The following is a 25452-nucleotide window of genomic DNA, read 5'->3' on the forward strand; positions in this document are numbered from 1 at the left end:
ACAGAATAAACTACTCATATATCTCCAGCGGTGAACCTACTTATTGGCCAACCGACAAGAACAAAATATCAGATCTACTTGACTTCTGCGTAACAAAAGAAATTCCAAAAAGGTCGCAAATAATTGAATCTCGCTTCGAGGTTTCTTCAGATCACTCGCCTGTACTGGTCACAATAAGTATTGAACCTGTGGAGATATAGCTACCACCGAAATAGGATAACAAATATATGGATTGGGAAAGGTTTCGGCGGGTGATTTAGGACAGCTTGAACCTAAAAATACCTTTAAAAACAAACTACGAAGCAGATGAAGCCATACACAATTTTAAGGGCGTAAGCGCAAAATTTGGGCTCCAATGATTTTTAAATGCATTCATTTTTTTCGAATCCTGAGAAGACTAATAAAGATTTTTGAAAAATTTAAACGCAGAATGAAATATTACATTATTACCGAGGGCCATTGTACTGGGGTCAAACAGCAAAAATCAAGGTTGATAATGAGTTAACCGAAGAAATTGAGATTCGTCGAGGTGTGCGTCAGGATTCTCCACTACTATTCAATATATATAGCGAAACAATATGTCAGGAAGCGCTCCTAGAGCAAAACATTGGTATGAACATTAACGGAGAGTTAATTAATAATATACGATATGCTGATGATACGCTAATAGTAACAGATAACCTAGCAAATTTACAGTATTTGATGGAAAACATAAACACTCATACCAATAAGTATGGTCTAAAACTGAATATCAAAAAGAATAAATTCATGATTGTAACAAAGAAGCTATACACCAATGTGAATTTAACCATAAATAATCAGCCAGTTGAAAGAGTTACGTCCTACAAATATTTAGGGGTTTGCTTCACTGATACTAATGACCAGACAAGAGAAATCAAGAGGCGAATTGAGATAGCGAGACAATCGTTTCAAAATGAAAAAGTTCCTATGCAGCCGGGACATAAATATAAACTTAAGAACGAGAATGTTAAGGTGCTATGTTTTCTCCGTTCTGCTGTACGGCATGGAAGCTTGGACACTGAAAAAGGATAAACATCAAAAACATTGAGGCATTCGAGATGTGGTGTTACAGGAGAATGTGGAAAATACCATGGACAGAAAGAGTAACAAATCAAGATGTTTTGCTGAAGATGGGGAAGGAATGCGAAGTCATAAAAACCATACAAACGAAAAAACTGGAGTATTTAGGACACATAATGAGAGGAGAAAAGTACTCTCTGCTAAGACTCATAATCCAAGGAAAAATCTCGGGAAAAAAATGTGGGACGTAGGAGGATTTCCTGGTTGCGAAATTTAAGGGAGTGGTATGGGTGCAGTTCAATACAGTTGTTCAGAGCTGCAGCCAACAAAGTTAAGATTGCTTTGATGGTAGCCAACCTCCGATAGGAGACGGTACTGCAAGAAGAAGAAGACCGAGGGCCGAAAGTCCCTTAAAATAAACAAAAAGTTTCTTTTGAATGAAATATTTGAAATTAAAAATCACACTAAATTTTCTCTTTTTTTTTCACTCCTGTAACTTATTAAAATAAACATTATAGAAGTTTTCAGGGACTTTCGACCCTCGGTAATAACGTAATCTTTCATTCTGCGTTTAAATTTTTCAAAAATACGTATTAGTTTTCTCAGGATTCGAAAAAATGAATGCATTAAAAAAGCATTGAAGCCGAAATTTCGCGCCTACCCCCTAAACGTTACGTAATGTCAGATATTAGAGAAACTGATACTCTCAAGAATTCAACCACTCCTATCAGATCGATAACTAATCCTTCCCACCAGTTTGGATTCAGATCCCAACATGCAACCATAGAACAGATTCATGGGATATGTTACAAATAATATTATTAGACATCACTTGGAAATTACAACGTTAAAAGAAAAAATTAGTAACTTTTGCTTAGAAAAAGGAAGACAGATTAACACAACATCCCAACGTATTAGCGAGAAACCGGATGAGACAACCAGTTAGACGCAGACTTAGACGGAATGCACCCAGTGATCCACCATCACGATTATAATTATGTGCCTTAATTCCCAGAGTCAAACAATTTTATAGTTATATACAATATATATAAAGGAAATGGTTAAAGAATCATTTTCTCCAAGACACGTACACTAGTGGTCGTCACATTTGTTTATTGTTTGCACCTAGATCATTGATACTATGGTCTGTTGTTTCAACTGAGTTGTTTAAGGAATTGTTTGCAATTCATAGTCTACGTACATAATCATTGAAAAAGTTCTATAATATCCTTATCTATAGTATAGATAAGGAGATATGGTCAAGTAGCATCAAGCATGTAAACATATAAACAATTAAGAACCCTGTGACGTTAGATGGATGAATGCCAATGAAGACGGCACAAAATGCAATGTTAAGAAAAGGATAAAATGAATTTTTATTATGGAGGAGCTATGAAAGATTAAGTTGAATTGATTCACGTAAACAAATTTCAAGAAAAACACTGATGGCAATAACTTACCACAAAACTAAATTCAGTTCAGTGTCCGGAAAAGAATTTCAATAACGTTTTTAAACATAACCAGTTTAAACTGAAAGAGAAGATTTGGCAGATTTCATCTGATCAGAAAACACCTTCTTTATAACTGAAAAAAATTTAGGAAATACTGATGAGTTGATAAGAATAAATGAATCTAATAGTAAATCCAACAGTAATTAAATGGTATTTTGGATGATATTGTAGGTATATTACATGATCATCAGACATTTATTTAAGAATAGATACAATATACACAAAATTAAATATGACTAAACAAATAAGATACATATAAGTAGATTTAAGGAAGCATCTGAAGCTTAATGAAGTTGACCTAAAGAATGAGCACGTGGTAATTAGTTCTTACTCTTTCTCCTCCTCTTTCTCTTCCACCTCGCTCTAACTCCCCTTCTCGCTCTATCTTCTACTCTCTCACAATATCAAATGAAGTTTAGAAGGAAACTGAGAAATTAAAATGGGCATAAATTTAAGGATTAATGCATATGGAGGAACAATGAATCTCTTAATTCAAAAATATCAGCTGGACACTTAAGATGTGAAAGAGACAGCCAAATTATTGACTTCGTACTCTTGCTTAATCAAATACTAAAAAATGGCACATACACATTGTATAAATGAAGAACTATGCTTTATGTTATCAAATAATAATTACCTAATTTTTGTTTAGCTTCAGTCAAGGACTCCTCCCAAGATGTTCTTTTCTCTACATTTGTAAATATTATGGAAACATTTTCAGGTCCGTTACTAAAAAAAATAATTTTAAGTAACCATAAAATGTTTTTTATTTTAAGCTAATGACATAAAATACAGTATAACAAAATTAACAACATAAAAAAGTTTTTTAAGAGAAAGTTTAAAAAAGCACGTCAAATCAATCTATAAAGAAGTAGGTATAAACTGTTTAAGAAAATGTAGTCTGAGAAACTTGGTATATCCGAGAACGACATTATACATATTGAAATAATGGACACAAAATTTATATGGACAACTGGTATGGCAGTCCATTAGTGGCTGAAGCTTAGTCGAATAAAATGTGTAAGCTTGTTATTACGCACGGGGACCTATACTATAATATATTTTATATTATATTATCTCAAATATTACATCTAATATCGCTCACTATAGTACCTAATAGTAATAAGTGAGCCTGCATACACAGAACCATAATATACAGAGTGTCCCGAAAAGATTGGTCATAAATTATACCACAAATTCTGGGGTCAAAAATAGTTCGATTGAACCTAACTTACCTTAGTACAAATGTGCTCATAAAATAAGTATAGCCCTTTGAAGTTACAAAATGAAAATCGATTTTTTTCAGTGTATCGAAAACTATTAGATTTTTTATTGAAAATGGACATGTATCATTCTTATGGCAGGAACATCTTACAAAAAAATTATAGTGAAATTTGTCCACCCCATAAAAATTTTATGGGGGTTTTGTTCCCTTAAACCCCCCCAAAACTTTTGTGTACGTTCCAATTAATTCATTATTGTGGTACCATTAGTTAATCAAAACGTTTTTAAAACTTCTTCGCCTCTTAGTATTTTTTCGATAAGTCAGTTTTTATCGAGATGCGGCTTATTTTATAATATATTTAAATAAAAAATTTATGGGGGTTTTGTTCCTTTAAACCTCCCCAAAACTTTTGTGTACGTTCCAATTAATTCATTATTGTGGTACCATTAGTTAAACAGTGTTTTTAAAACTTTTTGTCTCTTAGTCTTTTTTTGATAAGTCACCTTTTATCGAGATGTGGCTTCTTTTTCAAAATACACCTAAATATGTAAATTATAAATACATTTTCAGATTATTAACAGGTCTCTATAACCGTACTTAAGGTGATACAGTAGCGATCAACAGGTAGCAAAAACGCGTTCCAAGATTGCGGCTGTAATTTTGAATATTTTTTCGAGATATTTGGCACACGTATTCGCAATATAATAAAGAATGGCGGTACAGAGCTCAATTTGAAAAATATATTAATATGTGGAAATTACTCTGTAATTAAATACAATATTAAAAAACGAGCCTGTACCGCCATTAAGAAGAACAAAAAATACACTTTCTTCAAATAAACTTTTTTATCCGATGCCTACATTTTGTGTCATTTTGGAACTACTAAAATTTTTTATTTCATTAGTAGTTCCAAAATGACACAAAATCTAGGCATCGGATAAAAAAGTTTATTTGAAGAAAGTGTATTTTTTTGTTCTTCTTAATGGCGGCACAGGCTCGTTTTTTTAATATTGTATTTAATTACAGAGTAATTTCCACATATTAATATATTTTTCAAATTGGGCTCTGTACCGCCATTCTTTATTATATTACGAATACGTGTGCCAAATATCTCGAAAAAATATTCAAAATTACAGCCGCAATCTTGGAACGCGTTTTCGCTACCTGTTGATCGCTACTGTTTCCTCTTAATCAAATACATACAAATATGTGGTGGATTCGACAAATATTCAAAATATCTCGATAAACAGTGGCTTATCGAAAAAGTACCAGGAGGCAAAAAGTTTTAAAAACATTGTGTTTCATTAATGGCGTCATAATAATAATTTAACTGGAACGTACACAGAAGTTTGGGGGGGGGGTTAAGGGAACAAAACCCCCATAAAATTTTTACGGGATGCACAAATTTTACTTTAATTTTTATTTAAGATGTTGCTGCCATAAGAATGCCACATGTCCATTTTCAATAAAAAATCTCTAAGAGTTTTCGATATCGAAAATATAAATCGATTTTATATTAAAATCTATAAAAAAAATCGATTTTAATTTTGTAACTTCAAAGGGCTGTAACTTTTTTTGTGTGCACTATTGTATATAGGTAAGTGAGGTTCAATCAAACTATTTTTGACCCCAGAATCTGTGGTATAATTTATGACCAATCTTTTCGGGACACCCTGTATATTATGGACACAAAAAAATTATATTGAAAAAAAAAATGGGATGGTTAGGATATGAACTCGGATTGCCCGATCACCACTAGACCATTCCGGCGATAATGGTTTACAACGCTTAACTTATAATCGAATAACATTCAGAAAAACTACTGTTAGAAGAATAAAAACCGGTAAACGCGGTAAAAATAAGTGGCACACACAATATTCCAACTACAAAAGAGCTGATATGAATATTACGTGGCACAAAAATGTATTTTCATTTTGATGGAAAATAAATGTCTAGTTTTATTTTGAAAGATTTTTCCCTAATATTTGCTAAATTTGAAGTAAAATGCTCCACAAAAGAGTCTCAAACTGCACTTTATCAAAGGTATTCTTTTGGGTCTATACCATCTATAGTCCAGGGCGCATCTGTTTTGGGATGGACGTTGAGAGGTGACTCATATTTTTTTGCAGAAATTGCTTGGAATTAACTAATATAATAATAATTGAGTTATCCTCCCACTCAAAAAGGTCCGGAACATTGTTTAAATAATCAAAATGTCAAAAAATGAAGGAAAAATTCGATTTTGTCTTCATTTTTTGTTTATAACTTGTAAAATATTCACTTCCGAGAAAAGTTGCACTGACATAAAAGTTGCATAATTAAATTTTCTACAATATAGGATTGGTTAAAATTTTTAAAAATTGTCACTCATGTTGCAAAATAGCAATAATTGCGTATAAACCATAAAAAACAAGTATTCGCAATTTACGTTTTTCAACCATTTATGCTACACTTAGGACCTTCGTATTTCACTCAGAAAACTTTATGATGTAATAAAACAACGCTGTAAATTTCATTAAGATCGGTTCAATAGATTTTGCAATCCAGCTTTTGCAAAAAAATGCATTGTTTCAAAATGTCGCAGGACTGAAAATAAAGTAGATAGCAAGTTAAATTTTTTTTACATATACATAGAAGAATACTGTACCTATCATTTGAAATTTGCAAAATTAAAATCGGTTAACTACACGGCGTCAGGAATTTTTTAAATTAATATTAATTTTTGGTGCTACGTGCAGGACATCGGATACGTTTGCTCTGATTGAGCATTCCAATTACCTGTCAAAAATTATCGAATATTGCTGCTGTGGACAAACAAATGTGTTGTTAATAATTGTTAAGTTGGTGTTTTATTTTTAATTGTTTGAGAACAGAGACAAAAGTAAATTGATACTTTTTTTAATAGTGACTTTTTAATTAGTTTGACATTTCCACCAAAATTTCTACCAATTTTTATCTAATATACAGTGAGCACGTAAAGGTTGGAATAAATTCATTTTCTCGAGAATGAATGATTTTGGAAAAAAATCCCGAAACAGGTCAATTTTTATTTTTAAATTACGACTTTTTGGAATATATATCATACTAGTGACGTCACCCATCTGGGCGTGATGACGTCATCGATGATTTTTTTTAATGAGAATAGGGATCGTGTGACAGCTCATTTGAAAGGTAATTCAATTCTCTATTCAGTAATGTAGACATTAACATATTATTTATACAGAGTGCCCAAAAAAAGTTTTTTTGGATTAAATGTATTGACAAAAAGAAGAATGTATGTAATTTATTTAGTTTAAAATACATTTTACTGCTCTCAGAAAACTGAAAAAAATGTTTATTTGAAAAATAATCATTGCTTTTCGCTTAAATTAAATGCTCAAACTGTCATGAGGCTGGTGGGTGGCGGCTTTAATATTGAATTTAAGCAAAAAACAATATTTATTTGCCAAATAAACATTTTTTACTGTTTTCTGATAGCAGTAAAATGTATTTTGAATTAAATAAATTACACACATTCTTCTTTTTATGTCAATAAATTTAATTAAATTTTTTTTTGGGCACCCTGTATAAATAATTATGTTAATGTTTATATTACTGAATAGATAATTGAATTACCTTTCAAATGAGCTATCACCCGACCCCTATTCTTATTTAAAAAACTCATCGATGACGTCATCACGCCCAGATGGGTGACGTCACTAGTATGATATATATGCCAATAAGTCGTAATTTTAAAATAAAAATTGACCTGTTTTGGAATTTTTTTCCAATATCGTCCATTCTCGAGAAAATAAATTTATTCCAACCTTTACGTGCTCACTGTATATTATTTTCTTACTCTATATTTTGTTGTATTTTGATATTTTAATTCCGCAAAAATCAAATTTGATTAAAAAAAAATTTATTATTGTTTAAACAATTGCATATGTTTAAAAATAATAAACTTTTATTCTCTAAGTTAAAATATATGAACAAAGAAAGTTTTTGCTAAAAAAAGTATTATTTCGAAGGACAGAGTATGTGTTTTTATTTTGCAATAAAAAGATTTATTTATTTATATCAAAATGTACTAAAAATTAAAATTTATTAATAATTTAAAAACAAAAATGTATACCATTTTTATTCAGTTGCAATGCGAATGCAAAACAATCTTATTTTTCACTTAGAATACGGAGCACAGTCCAGCACTCTGAATCGACGATTTTCGACCCTTATTGGAGTCATCATCGGAGAGACGTAGGCCTGCTGCTCCATACTCGAAGTGACCAACCATGAAAGCTTATCCCCACATTGCAACTGACGTGTATGGATTAGGTGACTAGCGTCATCTGGCAATTGAAAGGTAAAGTTTTCAATACTAATAGCAACATTAATTATATTGAAAAATATTAAAAATATTACTAAAAGATTTTTAAATTGAAAACTTATTGATGTCTATTAAGCCAGATCATCCATTTCATAAGTCCATATTTGGAATAGTTTCATATTTTTTTGCTAATTTATTACCACAAAAACAAATTTTTTGCTCCACCCCTAACCGAGAAACAATGGTTGATGTAGCTTAATATTATGTCACATCATCGATAGCCATATCTCGCGAACCTAAAGAGCTAGAAAATCGTACGACGCGGCATATTTTTTTGCTAATTTATTGCTGTCGATCTGCATATGTAACATACCCCAAAACCACCCCTGCTTCCCTTACAGCTAAACAACACCCCCAAAAAACAACGAAAAATCTTGAAAAATGATTTTTGTGATATAGTTGACGGTTGATATTTAATTGCTAATTTTTTGCTGTCATTAGCCGTAAAAAACAAATTTTTTGCTCCACCCCTAACCGAGAAACAATGGTTGATGTAGCTTAATATTATGTCACATCATCGATAGCCATATCTCGCGAACCTAAAGAGCTAGAAAATCGTACGACGCGGCATATTTTTTTGCTAATTTATTGCTGTCGATCTGCATATGCAACATACCCCAAAACCACCCCTGTTTCCCTTACAGCTAAACAACACCCCCAAAAAACAACGACAAATCTTGAAAAATGATTTTTGTGATATAGTTGACGGTTGATATTTAATTGCTAATTTTTTGCTGTCATTAGCCGTAAAAAACAAATTTTTTGCTCCACCCCTAACCGAGAAACAATGGTTGATGTAGCTTAATATTATGTCACATCATCGATAGCCATATCTCGCGAACCTAAAGAGCTAGAAAATCGTACGACGCGGCATATTTTTTTGCTAATTTATTGCGGTCGATCTGCATATGCAACATACCCCAAAACCACCCTGCTTCCCTTACAGCTAAACAAAACCCCCAAAAAACAACGAAAAATCCTAAAAAATGATTCTCATGATATGGTTGACAGTTGATGTTCAATAACAAATTTTTTTCTATGATAAGTTCTATCGATCCAAAGCTTATTTTAAATGTTTTTTAATGATACTTATGCACGTATTATAAAAATTGAGTTATCCATCGCATTTTTTCGGTATGTCAAAAAAAAAGTGTTTAATTTTTTGTTTATTACATTTTCTGTTATATCTCGAAAACTGCTCGATGGATTTTAATGATCCTCATCTCTTTTTATTTTGTTAGACGTGCAAAAATATGAATTTTTCATTTTACCATATTAATGTATATCGAACCATATCTCCGAGATTTATCGATCGATTTTTGACTATTATTAAATATAAGTCACTTCGATACCACTCCGGCTACACTCATAAAAAAAGTAGTTACCGATCTTAGAAAAAGCGTTCTTGAACGAAGAAAGGCTGTTTTCTACAGCAAAGAGTAAAATAAACTATAGCCAAGAACTTATTCTTCATAAGAATGTATTGAAAAAAAATTCTTGGTTGTAATTTATTTTACTCTTGGCTCTAGAAAACAGCCTTTCTTCGTTCAAGAACGCTTTTTCTAAGATCGGTAACTACTTTTTTTATGAGTGTAGCCGGAGTGGTATCGAAGTGACTTATATTTAATAATAGTCAAAAATCGATCGATAAATCTCGGAGATATGGTTCGATATACATTGATATGGTAAAATGAAAAATTCATATTTTTGCACGTTTAACAAAATAAAAAGAGATGAGGATCATTAAAATCCATCGAGCAGTTTTCGAGATATAACAGAAAATGTAATAAACAAAAAATTAAACACTTTTTTTTGACATACCGAAAAAATGCGATGGATAACTCAATTTTTATAATACGTGCATAAGTATCATTAAAAAACATTTAAAATAAGCTTTGGATCGATAGAACTTATCATAGAAAAAAATTTGTTATTGAACATCAACTGTCAACCATATCATGAGAATCATTTTTTAGGATTTTTCGTTGTTTTTTGGGGGTGTTGTTTAGCTGTAAGGGAAACAGGGGTGGTTTTGGGGTATGTTGCATATGCAGATCGACAGCAATAAATTAGCAAAAAAATAAGCCGCGTCGTACGATTTTCTAGCTCTTTAGGTTCGCGAGATATGGCTATCGATGATGTGACATAATATTAAGCTACATCAACCATTGTTTCTCGGTTAGGGGTGGAGCAAAAAATTTGTTTTTTACGGCTAATGACAGCAAAAAATTAGCAATTAAATATCAACCGTCAACTATATCACACAAATCATTTTTCAAGATTTTTCGTTGTTTTTTGGGGGTGTTGTTTAGCTGTAAAGGAAGCAGGGGTGGTTTTGGGGTATGTTGCATATGCAGATCGACAGCAATAAATTAGCAAAAAAATATGCCGCGTCGTACGATTTTCTAGCTCTTTAGGTTCGCGAGATATGGCTATCGATGATGTGACATAATATTAAGCTACATCAACCATTGTTTCTCGGTTAGGGGTGGAGCAAAAAATTTGTTTTTTACGGCTAATGACAGCAAAAAATTAGCAATTAAATATCAACCGTCGACTATATCACAAAAATCATTTTTCAAGATTTTTCGTTGTTTTTTTGGGGGTGTTGTTTAGCTGTAAGGGAAGCAGGGGTGGTTTTGGGGTATGTTGCATATGCAGATCGACAGCAATAAATTAGCAAAAATATATGCCGCGTCGTACGATTTTCTAGCTCTTTAGGTTCGCGAGATATGGCTATCGATGATGTGACATAATATTAAGCTACATCAACCATTGTTTCTCGGTTAGGGGTGGAGCAAAAAATTTGTTTTTGTGGTAATAAATTAGCAAAAAATTAGCAAAAAAATATGAAACTACTCCAAATATGGACTTATGAAATGGATGATCTGGCTTAATAGACATAACTTATTGGTCCATTTCCCTGGTGACACCTTCTACAATATGCACGCCAGAGGGATGCTGCAGTGAAGACAAAAGGGAAGGAATTCTACACTATGCAATTCACAACCCCCGTCGGCAGCTTGGTAAAGTTCCAACGGAAAATGGACCTAGTTACTCTATAGGAGTAATACTAATATAAAATAAAAAAATGTATACCATTTTTATTCAGTTGCAATGCGAAGGCAAAACAATCTTATTTTTCACTTAGAATACTATCATCATATATATAATTATCAAAGGTCATTGGAATGCCCAATCAGACCAAACGTATTTGCTGTCCTGCGCGTAGCACCAAAAATTAATGTTTATTTAAAAAAATTCCTGACGCCGTGGTAGTTAACCGATTTTAATTTTGCAAATTGCAAATGAGAGGTAAGTTTTTTTTCTATATGCTAAAAAAAATTCAACTTGCTGGAAGCTTTATTTTCAGTCCTACAACATTTTGAAAAAATGCGTTTTTTGGAAACGCTGGATTGCAAAATTCATTATACAAAATCTATTGAACCGATCTTAATGAAATTGTAACTGTAAACAGTATTGTTTTATTATATCATAAAGTTTTTCTGGGTGAAATATGAAGGTCCTAAGTGTAGCGTAAATGGTTGAAAAACGTAAAATGCGAATACTTGTTTTTTATGTTTTTTTCGCAATTATTGCTATTTTGCAACAAGGGTGAGAATTTTTAAAATTGCTAACCAATCCTATATTGTAGGAAATTTAATTACGCAACTTTTATGTTGGTGCAACTTTTCTCGGAAATGAATACTTTTAAAGTTATAATCAAAAAACGAAGAAAAAATCGACTTTTTCCTTCATTTTTTGAAATTTTGATTATTTAAACAATGTTCCGGACGTTTTTTAGTGGAAGGATAACTCAAATATTATTATATGAGTTATTTTCAAGGAATGTCTGCAAAAAAATATGAGTCACCTCTTAACATCCAAATGTACTAATATTTTTACAGATGCGCCCTGGTCTACTAGACTAACTAGACAACAAAAGTCCCAAATATTAACGGGGATACGGTTCACTGATGGATCTAAAACTGCCCATAGTACTGGATTAGGAGTCTTTGGACAGACATGCAATTATAACAAATCTTAGAGCCTAGTTTCTATACAAAACTGTGTCCCAGGCTGAAGTTTTTTTTCTTTGATGACCTACGTTGATAAAATCATGGATGAAGATGCAAAGTAATTTAACATTTATACAGATAGCCAAGCGGCTATTCTACCCGGAAAGAACCCACATATTGACAGAAGACAATAAATTGCCTTAATATGGTTTCCGGATAATGAAGGGGTGCATGGTAATGAACGAGCACTGTGTTAACCATTGTGTGGCATCACTAAAGTTGCTGCAAGAAGCGAGGTTCAGAAGTGGTGACAAGGAGTTATAAAATGAAATGGAGAGCCACTTAAGGACAAATCCAGACTATTATAATCAGGACTATCGATAAAAAATCTCTGATAATCTGACGAACCTCAATATACGAGATATTAAACCGATCACCGAAATGGTGATGTACACAAAAAATGTTATTAAACATCAAAATACATCTTAACACGTGGTTATACTTACGGTGTAGATATCGTGAGATCCAAACACGCTAATTGCGAATCCGAATTTTGTTGTTCTATTAGATGCTTGTTCAATGAACCCAACATTTCTTTGACGACTTCATCTAAATTTGTATGACTATAATGTAAATTACATGCCAGTTCATGTATCTGATTCAACAGCGATATGTCATCCGTTAAGTTATCAACTTCCGTCATAATTTGCCTCATGTTATCATCTTTGGATCGATTCAGTTCTATATCCTCCAACGGTATTTTCATCAACAACTTGTACTTATTCGCTTCTAACGTGCTAGTAATACCCCCTTGGCCTGTAGTCGGTCTTCGTATAGTCCCGCTTTTCCTCTTTATACCCGTGATTACTAAGAGATCACTGAAAAGAAATAAAGCCCTTTCTTTTCTATACCCTGTACGGTGAGACATCGATACGTAATCATGCCTAAGATACTGCCTTTCCGCCACCGCTAGATTTATTAACCCATCTATCAATCCTTCTATTTCCCTCAGTTGTTCCAAGTCTAATGCTTCTTTTTCAGTACAATTTATTTTTAGTAATTGTTCATGGACTTTGCTTTGTGCCGCTAGAAGAAGGTCGTGGTCCGGGTGACTCTCGTCAGTGTGTTTGATTATTCTTTGTAATAGAAGTTCGTATTTGGGAAATTTTTGTATAGGCTTTATCAAAAGAGAATCTAGAGTTAATTTGCCACTATTTTGTCTTGCAGTCACCTACAAATATAAGTAAATGAAACATTACTAATTTTTTTTATTAAAATTCACTATTTTTTTTGTAAACTACGTGGGTCATTCGTAAAAAAGGTTCCCTATGCCGCTGAGAAAAAGTGCGACCTTCTCCCCATCACTTCGCCTCGCTGCATTGCTCAGTGATGTGGTTCAGTGTCGGCTTAGCAGCCTTCTAAGATGGAGGTCTTGGTCACAACTGATGATGAATGTCAATAGGTGAAATCCATTTTGCATTTAAAAAACGTGTCACAGAAGAATTTCACATTGGCAGTAGCAGCGACCGTGATCTCCATCTTCGAATGCTGCTAGGCCGACACTGGTCAATGCAGAGAGGAGAAACTGGTGGAGAAAGAGAGAGGGAGAGTTGATGTGTAAAGCGTTTTTGCCAGATTTCTCTCAGCACGTCGCACTCTTACTCAGCGGCACAGGGAACGTTTTTTTATGAATGACCCCCATTCTATGTTGATTGATCACATTTTTTTTGCACTAGATTAAAGAATTTAAGCAACATTCTTGTCCTGCTTGAACATTAATGTCTGAATTTTTGGCAGTTTGAATAGATAAAGACAACTCAAATTTATGTTGGAAAAAGTAGAGAAAGAATTATTATTAACAGTTATAAGTAAATAAATTAAAACTGAAGTCTTTCATTCTTGTGTGGGTGAGATTTTGGTTCGCCTACTCCAGAAGTGCTTTTATAGACGGGAGTTTTTAACAACGTAGAACGGGATCCTATAACATCCACAAGAAATAATACGAGGAAAATATCAATACCATATATAAAAGGACTATCCGAGAAACTTAAAACAATAGGAAATAAATTCAACATTTCAACAACATTCAAAACAACAAACACATCGAGATCTATTCTATCTAAAACTAAACCTAACAGTAAACAAGAAAGAACAAAGAATTGTATTTATAAAATACCTTGTGAATGCGAACAATTTTATTTAGGTGAAACATCAAGACCATTAAACGTAAGAATAAGTGAACATCAGTCTTATATTAAAAATAGAGAATTTGATAGATCTCAAATATGTCAACATGCATGGGATAATGAACATAGAGTTCAGTGGAGAGATTTAAGTATACTTAGTCCTGAAAGAATCAGATAGTAAAAAGAGAAAAATCAAAGAAGCGGCTCTAATTATGCTAAATGAAACCAATTGTGTCGCAAATTCCTCGGTAGAATGCAGTAAGATGTGGTTACCCATACTGAAAGAGGAAGTCAATAGAAAGAAACTACCACGATTAGTGAGTCAGTAACATATCGAGTTGGTACAGATTTTATATTTTAGTATTACTTATTTTATATCTATATATTATTAATATTATTTATAATTTAAACATATTGAAGTAAGAATTTGGTATTAGTTTTATGAAAAGTAAATTAAATGTAAGACCAACTACTTACCATGTCGGGATAGTATCGCGAGGTTTTTACCTGGTTTTCCCTCGTGATTTACTATGGAATCTCTAACGCGAGAATTATACTGTCATCGTTGCATTTGGTTGTCTTTTTAAAGACAGATCACATGGTATGATTTTTTTGTGACGGATATTCTTGAGTTGGGATTGATTTCATGTAATCGAATGAACTATCTTTTAGTAAAGTCGTCCCAGGAACGCAACTCATAAATATTGGCGATATCATTTTAAAGTCTTCTACTTTAAAATATATAATATACGTCTGAATTGCCAATATAAATGAGTCAGATTAAATAAATTATTAGAAGAATTTTTTTACTTAGCACAACATTTTTGTTTATTTTAGTAGTATTTTGACAACGAAACCCGATTTGGGCTTCGAAACGTTAATAAAATCATTTTTTTTGGTAAAATTGTGGCTTATTTCCCATTAAGAGGAAACAGTAGCGATCAAGAGGTAGCAAAAACGCGTTCCAATATCGCGTTCCTTTATTCGTAATATAATAAAGAATGGCGGTACAGAGCCCAATTTGAAAAATATATTAATATGTGCAAATTACTCTGTAATTAAATACAATATTAAAAAAACGAGCCTGTACCGCCATTAAGAAGAAAAAAAAATACACTTTCTTCAAATAATACCCGATGCCTAGATTTTGTGTCATTTTGGAACTACTAAATTTTTTCATTTCATTAGTAGTTCCAAAATGACACAAAATCTAGGCATCGGATAAAAAAGTTTATTTGAAGAAAGTGTATTTTTTTGGTCTTCTTAATGGCGGTACAGGCTCGTTTTTTAATATTGTATTTAATTACAGAGTAATTTCCACATATTAATATATTTTTCAAATTGGGCTCTGTACCGCCATTCTTTATTATACAGTATAGCCCGAAATAAACAGTACTGAAACTGAAACATAGATTTCTCTTTCTGCACGCTGTCATACCCAAATTAACTTATATAGACCTGCCAAGTAATTCTTAACAATTATTAATAATTAATAATTGTTAAGAATTACTTGGCAGGTCTATACAAGTTAGTTTGGGTCTGACAGCGTGTAGAAAGAGAAACTTATGTTTCAGTTTCAGTACTGTTTATTTTGGGCTATACTGTATTACGAATAGGTGTGCCAAATATCTCGAAAAAATATTCAAAATTACAGCCGCAATCTTGGAACGCGTTTTTGCTACCTGTTGATCGCTGCTGTTTCCTCTTAAAAGTAATTTATAGACGGAGTTAGTTATCAAGCCATTCCAATACAATGGAATTGTTCCAAAAAATGCCTCAGTTCTTGGTGATGAACCACTCAGTTATGAATGAGATAGTCCAGTTTGCGAATGACATAGCCCTAGTTTGTTTACTAGTCCAGTCGGCATGTCATTTGACCTTACATGTCGAGCTATGAGCTACCCCCAATTTTATTGTTCTAACTTTTACGGGTGGTCAATCGTAGTGTAAATTTGAAATCGCGACTGAACCCCACGCGATGTTAGTCGCCATCATGAATTTAAAAGAGAACCGTTTTTGCTCAATATCTCTGCCATTTTCAACTTTTCGACAAAAAACTGAAATTGTTGAAATGCAAATGCGATTTCCTATAATTTCTTTTTTAACAAATTTTGATATTTTTGTATAAAATATAATTCTCTCCAATTTTTTATGTAAATTTATGTCGTCTAGTAATAATAAACGAGATAATTCAATAATTATGCTTTGTCACTATTTCACCCCCTAACACGGAAAATATCGACCTCATGAAAAAAATGTGTAAAGAAGAAAGTGTAGGAAATCGCAATTACAATAATTTAAGCCTTTACCATTATGTGGAAAAGTTTAAAATGGCCGAGATATTGAACAAACATTCCTATAAAACCAATCCCCGCAAGGTCTTACGCTCGAAGAGTGACAAAGAAGCATATAGCTAAAATGTTAAAAACATCGGCTTAAAACGCATGTTTCAAGATAATAGTGTTTATTATTTAAAAAACTTCTTACCTCTAAAAATCTACTAAATGCTGGTTTTGATTGTTGAGCGTTTTTCATAATTTCTCGTGCCTTTTTCCAATTGTTCACATAGTTTGTATAACTTTCTATAACAGCAGTCTTAGTGAACTAAAAGAAAAACCATTTAGATTAGGTACTAAAACAAATAAAAACTAAGTATGCTACTGCGATGGTATAAATTATTAGGAACTGTATTAAGAGGAACCAGTAGCGATCAACAGGTAGCAAAAACGCGTTACAAGATTGCGGCTGTAATTTTGAATATTTTTTCGAGATATTTGGCACACGTATTCGTAATATAATAAAGAATGGCGGTACAGAGCCCAATTTGAAAAATATATTAATATGTGGAAATTACTCTGTAATTAAATACAATATTAAAAAAACGAGCCTGTACCGCCATTAAGAAGAACAAAAAATACACTTTCTTCAAATAAACTTTTTTATCCGATGCCTAGATTTTGTGTCATTTTGGAACTACTAAAATTTTTTATTTCATTAGTAGTTCCAAAATGACACAAAATCTAGGCATCGGATAAAAAATTTTATTTGAAGAAAGTATATTTTTTTGTTCTTCTTAATGGCGGTACAGGCTCGTTTTTTTAATATTGTATTTAATTACAGAGTAATTTCCACATATTATTATATTTTTCAAATTGGGCTCTGTATCGTCATTCTTTATTATATTACGAATACGTGTGCCAAATATCTCGAAAAAATATTCAAAATTACAGCCGCAACCTTGGAACGCGTTTTCGCTACCTGTTGATCGCTACTGTTTAACCTTAAGAAAGAAAGTCTTTTGTTGAAAGTTTTCATCTACAATGCTTAGTTTTTCACAATATTGAAATAAATGAAAAAAGTCGCTTTTGTCGGGATAATGTTGTTTTGTTGCTACAGTATTGTAGGTATGCTTGTCTCTTCTAGGATGTCGAATCTTTGATTAGGAGTTTAATCATGGTTTTGATATTTTTGTTACAATCCGACAAGTGATAGCTGGCGGGTGACTTTGAGAGCAAAAATACACAACGATAAATACACAATACGAGAAGGTCACTCGCCAGGTCTCACTTGTCGGATTGTACGTGAAGGTTAATTTTTCCTCTCACTCTTTCTTCTGCAGCTCGTAATAGTTTGCCTTTTATTTTTGTTCACAATTGTTGTACATTTTTTGTTTTTGTTATTAGGTTTGTCTCAAACTTTTTTAATGCCACTTCCACAACATAACCGTCACTACCTCTAACAACTGAAGGATTTGTCAAGTCAGTTATCTCCTCTTACGATTGATCTGGACATAAAAAGTTTGTCTCATAAACTTCTTATTCTTCGTTCTCTTTATAAGCAATTCTGCTTGTTCATTGGCGTATAGATACCTCTATAGAAGTTTGTCACTCCATCTTTTGCGCGGTCGGCCGATACTTCTTCTACCGATTGGTGATTTATCTCTTGCTATTTTGACCACACTCTCTCCCCCATTTCGCTTATGTGGTTATTCCATTCTCTTTTTCTATTTAATCTATTCCTTTATACACTGTATATTACATTGTCTTCTAATGTCTTCATCCCTTTTTTGATCCCTCCGCGTATTTCCTGTAATTCTTCTCAGTACTCTCATCTCTGCCGATTCTAATAGTCTTTGTGTTGTGGCTGTATCGGGTCTTGTTTCATGTCATTATTGGTACCTATCTCATAAATCGTGGTCTTTTAAATTTTATTTTCTTGTAAATCTTTGGTAAAAAATATTTGAAACAAGAGAAAGTGAAAACAGAATATGAGAACGTGGTTCCTTGGAATATAACCACGACACTCATTTTTGTGTTGCTTGTAACACATGTAATGACAACAAGAAATAATAATGCCGTTTTTTTAGCTATTAATACTCTTAATATTCTCATATGAAAAATTAAATATCTTAACTACACATATCATCAAAAAATATATTTCTTACCATTTCTAAAAAGACATCGCCCACTTTCTGTTTTATATCCCATTGCTCCAGCCTCTTTTGAAGTTCAGTTAAAAAATGCTGATGGTGACTATATAATTCGGGAATCTACAATAAATATATAATAAAAATATAACACTAAAACCTACCATTTTTCATAAAAGTTATTACCAACCTGTAGCAAACAAAAATATAACAGTCATATTGCGATTTATAAAATCTATTTCCCTTTTTTGTCATATGTGCTGGTTTATCAATGATTTAAGAAGCTTACTTTGGCAGTCCCATTCCTACCAGGAAGATTACATAGTATACACAGAGAATCTTTTATGTAAGAGATCTTCCAATAATTACTAACAAAAGCCAGCCCATTCAATATACAGAGTGAGATTTTTATAGATTTTAGTGAGTAAGGGTTTTGTGGTGCGGCCGATATTATGGTGGTATTTGCATTGTTGTCAGATCTTCCGTTTTTCTGGAAATCTAATGAACTTTCTTATTTCAAATGAGTATTTTCTATATCTGTAATATTCCGTTTCCCTAAATGCCGTAATTTCGGAGTTCCGTGGAATTCAAGATATTTGGCAGGGTCAAATTAGGACGTTCTCTACTTACTAGCTACGAAAGCTAGCTACGGAAGTCTAGCTACGAAAAGCTCGAAACAGAAGAGCAAACAGAGCTGCAGGATGCCTGACTGTAAGAATATGGAAGAATAAAAATATCGGGAAAACATGAAAGGCAGACTTTACAAAACAGTCATAAGACCAATAAAGACACACGTAGTAGAAACATAACCCGACACAGGGAATACAAAATGAATGCTAAAAACAGCAGATATGAAAACCCTTTGAAAAATTTAAGGTTAGACACTATTGAACAGAGCTTGGAGTACAGATATACGACGAAGATCAAGAAGATATACAAGGTGGAGAACATCAAAGGCAGGGTGAGAAAGAGAAAAGTAGAATGGAACGATTATACAGGGTGTAACAAAAATGCAGGTCATAAATTAAATCACATATTCTAGGATCAAAAATAGTTCGATTGAACCTAACTTACCTTAGTACAAATGTGCACATAAAAAAAGTTACAGACCTTTGAAGTTATAAAATAAAAATCGATTTTTTCAATATATCGAAAACTATTAAAGATTTTTTATCGACAGTGGACATGTGGCATTCTTATGGTAGGAACATCTTAAAAAAAATTATAGTAAAATTTGTGCATCCCATAAAAATTTTATGGGGGTTTTGTTGCTTTAAACCCCCCCAAACTTTTGTGTACGTTCCAATTTAATTTATATTGTGGTACCATTAGTTGAACACAATATTTTTAAAACTTTTTTGCCTCTTAGTACTTTTTCGATAAGCCAGTGTTTATCGAGATATTCTGAATATTTTTAGAATCTACCACATATTTGTATATTGTATGGTTAAGTACGATTAGAGAGACCTGTTAATATAATATCTGAAAGTTCATTTTATAATACATTTTTAGGTATATTTTGAAACATTTTAAACAAGAAGCCGCATCTCGATAAAAGGTCGCTTATCTAAAAGATACTAAGATGCAAAAAAGTTTTAAAAATACTGTGTTCAACTAATGGTACCACAATAATAGTTTAATGGGAACGTACACAAACATTTGTGGGGTTTAAAGGAACAAAACCCCCATAAAATTTGTATGTAAACATATTAAAAAAGAAGCCGCATCTCAATAAAAACTGACTTATAGAAAAAATACTAAGAGGCAAAAAAGTTTTAAAAACATTGTGTTTAACAAATGTTATCACAATAATAATTTAATTGGAACGTACACAAGAGTTTGGGGGGTTTAAGGGAACAAAACCCCATAAAATTTTTATGAGGTGTACAAATTCCACTGGTATTTTTTTCTAAGATACTCATGCCATAAGAATGCCACATGTCCAGTTTCAGAAAAAAAATTTTTAATAGTTTTCGATATATTGAAAAAAAAACCGATTTTCATTTTGTAACTTCAAAGGGCTGTAACTCTTTTAGGTGCACATTTGAACTAAGAAGTTAGGTTTAATCGAACTATTTTTGGTCCCAGAATATGTGTTTTAATTTATGACCTGCATTTTTGTTACAGTCTGTATAAGCAGAATGACAAATAGAGTAGTAAAGACGACGATAGACGGCTCTCCAATAAGAGGACAAACAGTGAGTCGTGTCTACATAAAAAAAAAGAAGACGAAGACTCCCGTATATCCCGGAATCTATTGAAGAGTAACTCAATTTTCTTTGCTTAGACCATTTAACTTCCCTAAAGATTCCCATACCACTTTGGACCGATTTCTTTTAGCCCAGTCGGGATAGCATTTGACCTTGCATTACGAGCTGCCCCAAATTTTATTTTTCTATTCTTTAGGGGGGGGTCAATAGTAGTATAAATTTAAAATGTCGACTGAATTTGACCGTTGCGTTAGCCGCCATCTTGGTTTTAAACGAGAACCGTTTTTGCTTAAGAGGATCGGTACGTATTTTCGGCTGCAATGCTATTCAAATGGGGATTCATTTTTTTCGAATCCTGAGAAAACTAATAAGTATTTTTGAAAAATTTAAACGCAGAATGAAAGATTACGTTATTAGCGAGGGCCGAAAGTCCCTGAGAACTTCTATAATGTTTATTTTAGTAAGTTACAGGGGTGAAAAACTAAGAGAAAATTTAGTGTGATTTTTAATTTCAAATATATCATTCAAAATAAACTTTTTATTTATTCTAAGGGACTTTCGGCCCTCGGTAATAATTTAGTCTTTCATTCTGCGTTTAAATTTTTCAAAAATATTTATTGGTTTTTTCAGGATTCGAAAAAAATGTACACAATGCCGTGGTAATATTTTCCAAATCTATCTTTGTCTTACAACGCACTCAGCCGAATATAATATTGTCAGCATAAATATATTGTCAGTCAGACACTGACACTCAGTGACAATTTTAAATATTTGACATTGCATCGGGAATATGTTGAGTTATTGATTAAATATTATTGATATATAGAGTGTCCCAAAAGTAGTGGAACGGTCGAATATTTCGCGAACTAAACATCGGATCGAAAAACTGAAAAATACGTGTTCAATCATTTTCAAAAATCTATCCAGTGACACCAAACACCAATCCCCACTACACCCCCTGGAGGTGGGGTGGGGGTAACTTTAAAATCTTAAATGGAAACCCCCAGTTTTTCTTGCAAATTTGGATTCGTTACGTAAAAGTACGGAACTTTTATTCAAGACGTTTTTTCAAACTGTGGATAGATGGCGCTATAATTGGGAAAAACGATTTATCCTAATACCATAGGTAAATTATAGAAACGGTCTAATATCTCACGAAATACACTTCCAAATGAGAAACCAAAAAACAGATTTTTAATCTTTTTTGAAAACCTATCGAATAACACCAAACATGACCCTTCAAGCCACCCCTGGATGTGAGGTGGGGGTAACTTTAAAATCTTAAATAGCAACCCCCACTCTTTATTGCAGATTCGGATTCGTCATAAAAATAAAGCAACATTTATTCGAAACATTTTTTAAAATTTCTGATAGATGGCGCTAATAAATCGAATTTTTCCAATTAAGGCGCCATCTATTAACAATTATAAAAAATGTTTCGAATACATGTTGCTTAATTTTTCATGACGGATTCGAATCTGTAATAAAAAGTGGAGGTTGCTATTTAACATTTTAAAGTTACCCCCCACCCCACATTCAGGGGGTGGGTTGGAGGGTCATGTTTGGTGTTATTCGATAGGTTTTCGAAAAAGATTAAAAATCTGTTTTTTAGTTTCAGATTTGGAAGTGTATTTCGTGAGATATTAGACCGTTTCTATAATTTACCTATGGTATCAGGATAAATTGTTTTTCCCAATTATAGCGCCATCTATCCACAGTTCGAAAAAATGTCTTGAATAAAAGTTGCTTACTTTTATGTAACAAATTAAAATCTGCAAGAAAAACTGGGGTTGCCATTTGAGATTTTAAAGTTACCCCCCACCCCACCTCCAGGGGGTGTAGTGAGGGTTGGTGTTTGGTGTCATTGGATAGATTTTTGAAAATGATTGAACACGTATTTTTAAGGTTTTCGATCCGATGTTTAGTTCGCGAAATATTCGACCGTTCCACTACTTTTGGGACACCCTGTATATATAAATAATTGATTTAAGACGTGAACTTAATAAAAAGTTATTTATTGTGTATTATTTGTGGAAGATCCAAGCAGAGAATACATCAGGATAATCTATTCTGTGATCCAAGTATTTTGTTGTTAAAGATGTTCAAAATTGTAAGCGTTCCATTACAATATATTATTAAAAAATCACTTTAACACTTTTCCTCCTTTCTCGATTGAGTATTAGTCTTTGTTGTACAAATAAATTATTACAATCACTAAATACATAGTTAGTGAAAAAATTATCGCATTTATTAACTGAATTAATAATTTGCAATTATAAAAATAACAGTTATCCAAGAACATTCAAAACCCATCTTTTTAAATTAATGATGACATTTTCAAGTAGAATGACATTCTAGTAATGTTTACATATCAATACCAGTGTGAATTTTACTACACGTAATTTGCCGTGTAAAGACAGAAAAAGTAGGGATACACGTAAAATATTTGCGAATTATGTACCCATAGCCTTAATATCTCTGCCATTTTCAACTTTTCGACAAAAAGTGTATAAACTGAAATTGTTAAAAATGCGATTTTCTATAATTTCGTTTATTATAATTTTTTTCGTGCGGTCGATATTTTCCGAGTTATGGGGGAAAATAGTGACAGTTAGAGCATAATTATTGATTTATTGAATTATCTCGTTTATTATTAGTTTTACAACAAATTTGAACCGATACAAAAATGAAGAGAATTAAATTTTGTACAATTTTGATCTCTTTAATTTTTTTTATAAATTCAATATTTAAGGTAGTACGTACCTATGCGGTAAAGGAGCGAGCGTAAGACATGATTGATTTTATAGCAATTGTGTTTGTTTAATATCTCCGCCATTTTAAACTTTTCGACAAAAAGTGTACGGACTGAAATTGTTGCAATTACGGTTTACTACAATTTTTCGAGAGAACCGGTGGCGGGTCTACGAGGGGGGATATTCCCCCCAACAGGGTAAAAAAATTAAAAAAAAAAAACATTGTTGAAATATTAAAATATGTTAGCTGACATGAAACTTAATGACAGACAAATTCAACCAATAAAACCTGCTAGTTAATAAAATTAAGTGAACTTAATGCATATATAAGTAATTATTTATGTACTTAGTTTGGTTGGTGTTTCATTGGAAGTTTCAAAAATTGTATAATATATAATTCTCTTTATTTTTGTTTATGTACAATTATGTCGTTAAGTTAATAATAAATGAGACAATTCATTAATTATGCTTCCCCTCCTCTTCCACTAGTTTCCCCCTTAACTGGGAGAATGTTGATCGCATAAAAAAATTGTGGAAAAGAAATTGTAGGAAATTGTGTTTGCAATAATTTTAATTCCTACCGTTTTTGTAGAAAAGTTGAAAATTGCGGAGATATTAAGCAACAACGGTTCTCCTTTAAAATCAATATGGCGGCTAATGCAACCGCGGAATTCAGTCGAGATTTTAAATTTACACAACTATTGATCTCCACTAAAGGATACTTTCATATACAAGAAATATACATGTTATAGTACATTGTTTACCGGGTAGGAAAAGCTTAACATTCCTGGACGACTGTGAAGATTGCTAAGTCGAGGCGCAAGCCGAGACTTAGCAACACAGAGTCCAGGAATGTGGCTTTTCCTACGAGGTAAACATACTATTTTTCCGCAAATCGTTTAAAATTCGACAGATATTGATTGATTTAAAAAAAACGCGATAATTTTATTCCCAAATAAATGGTGCTTTGAAATTCCTAATAAAATTACTTGGGTTACTATGGAAACGTATTGAGGTTGAATTGTCAAACTTGACGCTTATAAATAGAACACTAACAACTGTACGGAAATATCATTTCCTTACAGTAATGTCATTTCCTTACTGTAAGGAAATGATATTTCCGTACAGTTGTTAGTGTTCTACATAAATGATAATTCAACCTCAATACGTTTCCATAGTAACCCAAGTAATTTTATTAGGAATTTCAAAGCACCATTTATTTGGGAATAAAATTATCGCGTTTTTTTTAAATCAATCAATATCTGTCGAATTTTAAACGATTTGCGGAAAAATAGTATGTTTACCTCGTAGGAAAAGCCACATTCCTGGACTCTGTGTTGCTAAGTCTCGGCTTGCGCCTCGACTTAGCAATCTTCACAGTCGTCCAGGAATGTTAAGCTTTTCCTACCCGGTAAACAATGTACTATTATTCATTTATATTTAATGACAGTGACAACATTATATTAATCTAGAAACATAAAAACATTAGTAACTAAGGTAGACATTAGTAGCCTTAGATCTTAACTACTAAATATATAACAGTCCTCCGCCCCAATTCCCAACTACAAGACTAGAGGTGCTGGCAGCAGCTGATCTAAGTGACGTTTCCAAAGTAGACCATCATCTGTTCGTATTTCATAATGTAAGTAACCTATGCGTCTGATTACCTTTCCAAATACCCATCGTTGATCACTGCAGTACTTTCTAGCCTGAAC

At 32.5% G+C, this 25452-nt stretch overlaps 1 protein-coding gene across 1 annotated transcript in view; it reads right to left on the reverse strand.

Moving 5' to 3' along the window:
* Nucleotides 1–25452, reverse strand: part of LOC114332502 (rho guanine nucleotide exchange factor 17) — a 128786-nt gene that overhangs the window by 31578 nt on the left and 71756 nt on the right. The window contains exons 5-8 of the mRNA XM_028282303.2: nucleotides 18793–18897; nucleotides 16836–16952; nucleotides 12669–13393; nucleotides 3190–3281 (exon numbers count right to left, since the gene is read on the reverse strand). Coding sequence (XP_028138104.1) covers nucleotides 3190–3281; nucleotides 12669–13393; nucleotides 16836–16952; nucleotides 18793–18897 — 1039 coding nt within the window. The remainder of the gene's footprint in view (nucleotides 1–3189; nucleotides 3282–12668; nucleotides 13394–16835; nucleotides 16953–18792; nucleotides 18898–25452) is intronic.

The sequence above is a fragment of the Diabrotica virgifera genome, chromosome 2 (assembly GCF_917563875.1).
Source record: "Diabrotica virgifera virgifera chromosome 2, PGI_DIABVI_V3a".
NCBI lineage: Eukaryota > Metazoa > Arthropoda > Insecta > Coleoptera > Chrysomelidae > Diabrotica > Diabrotica virgifera.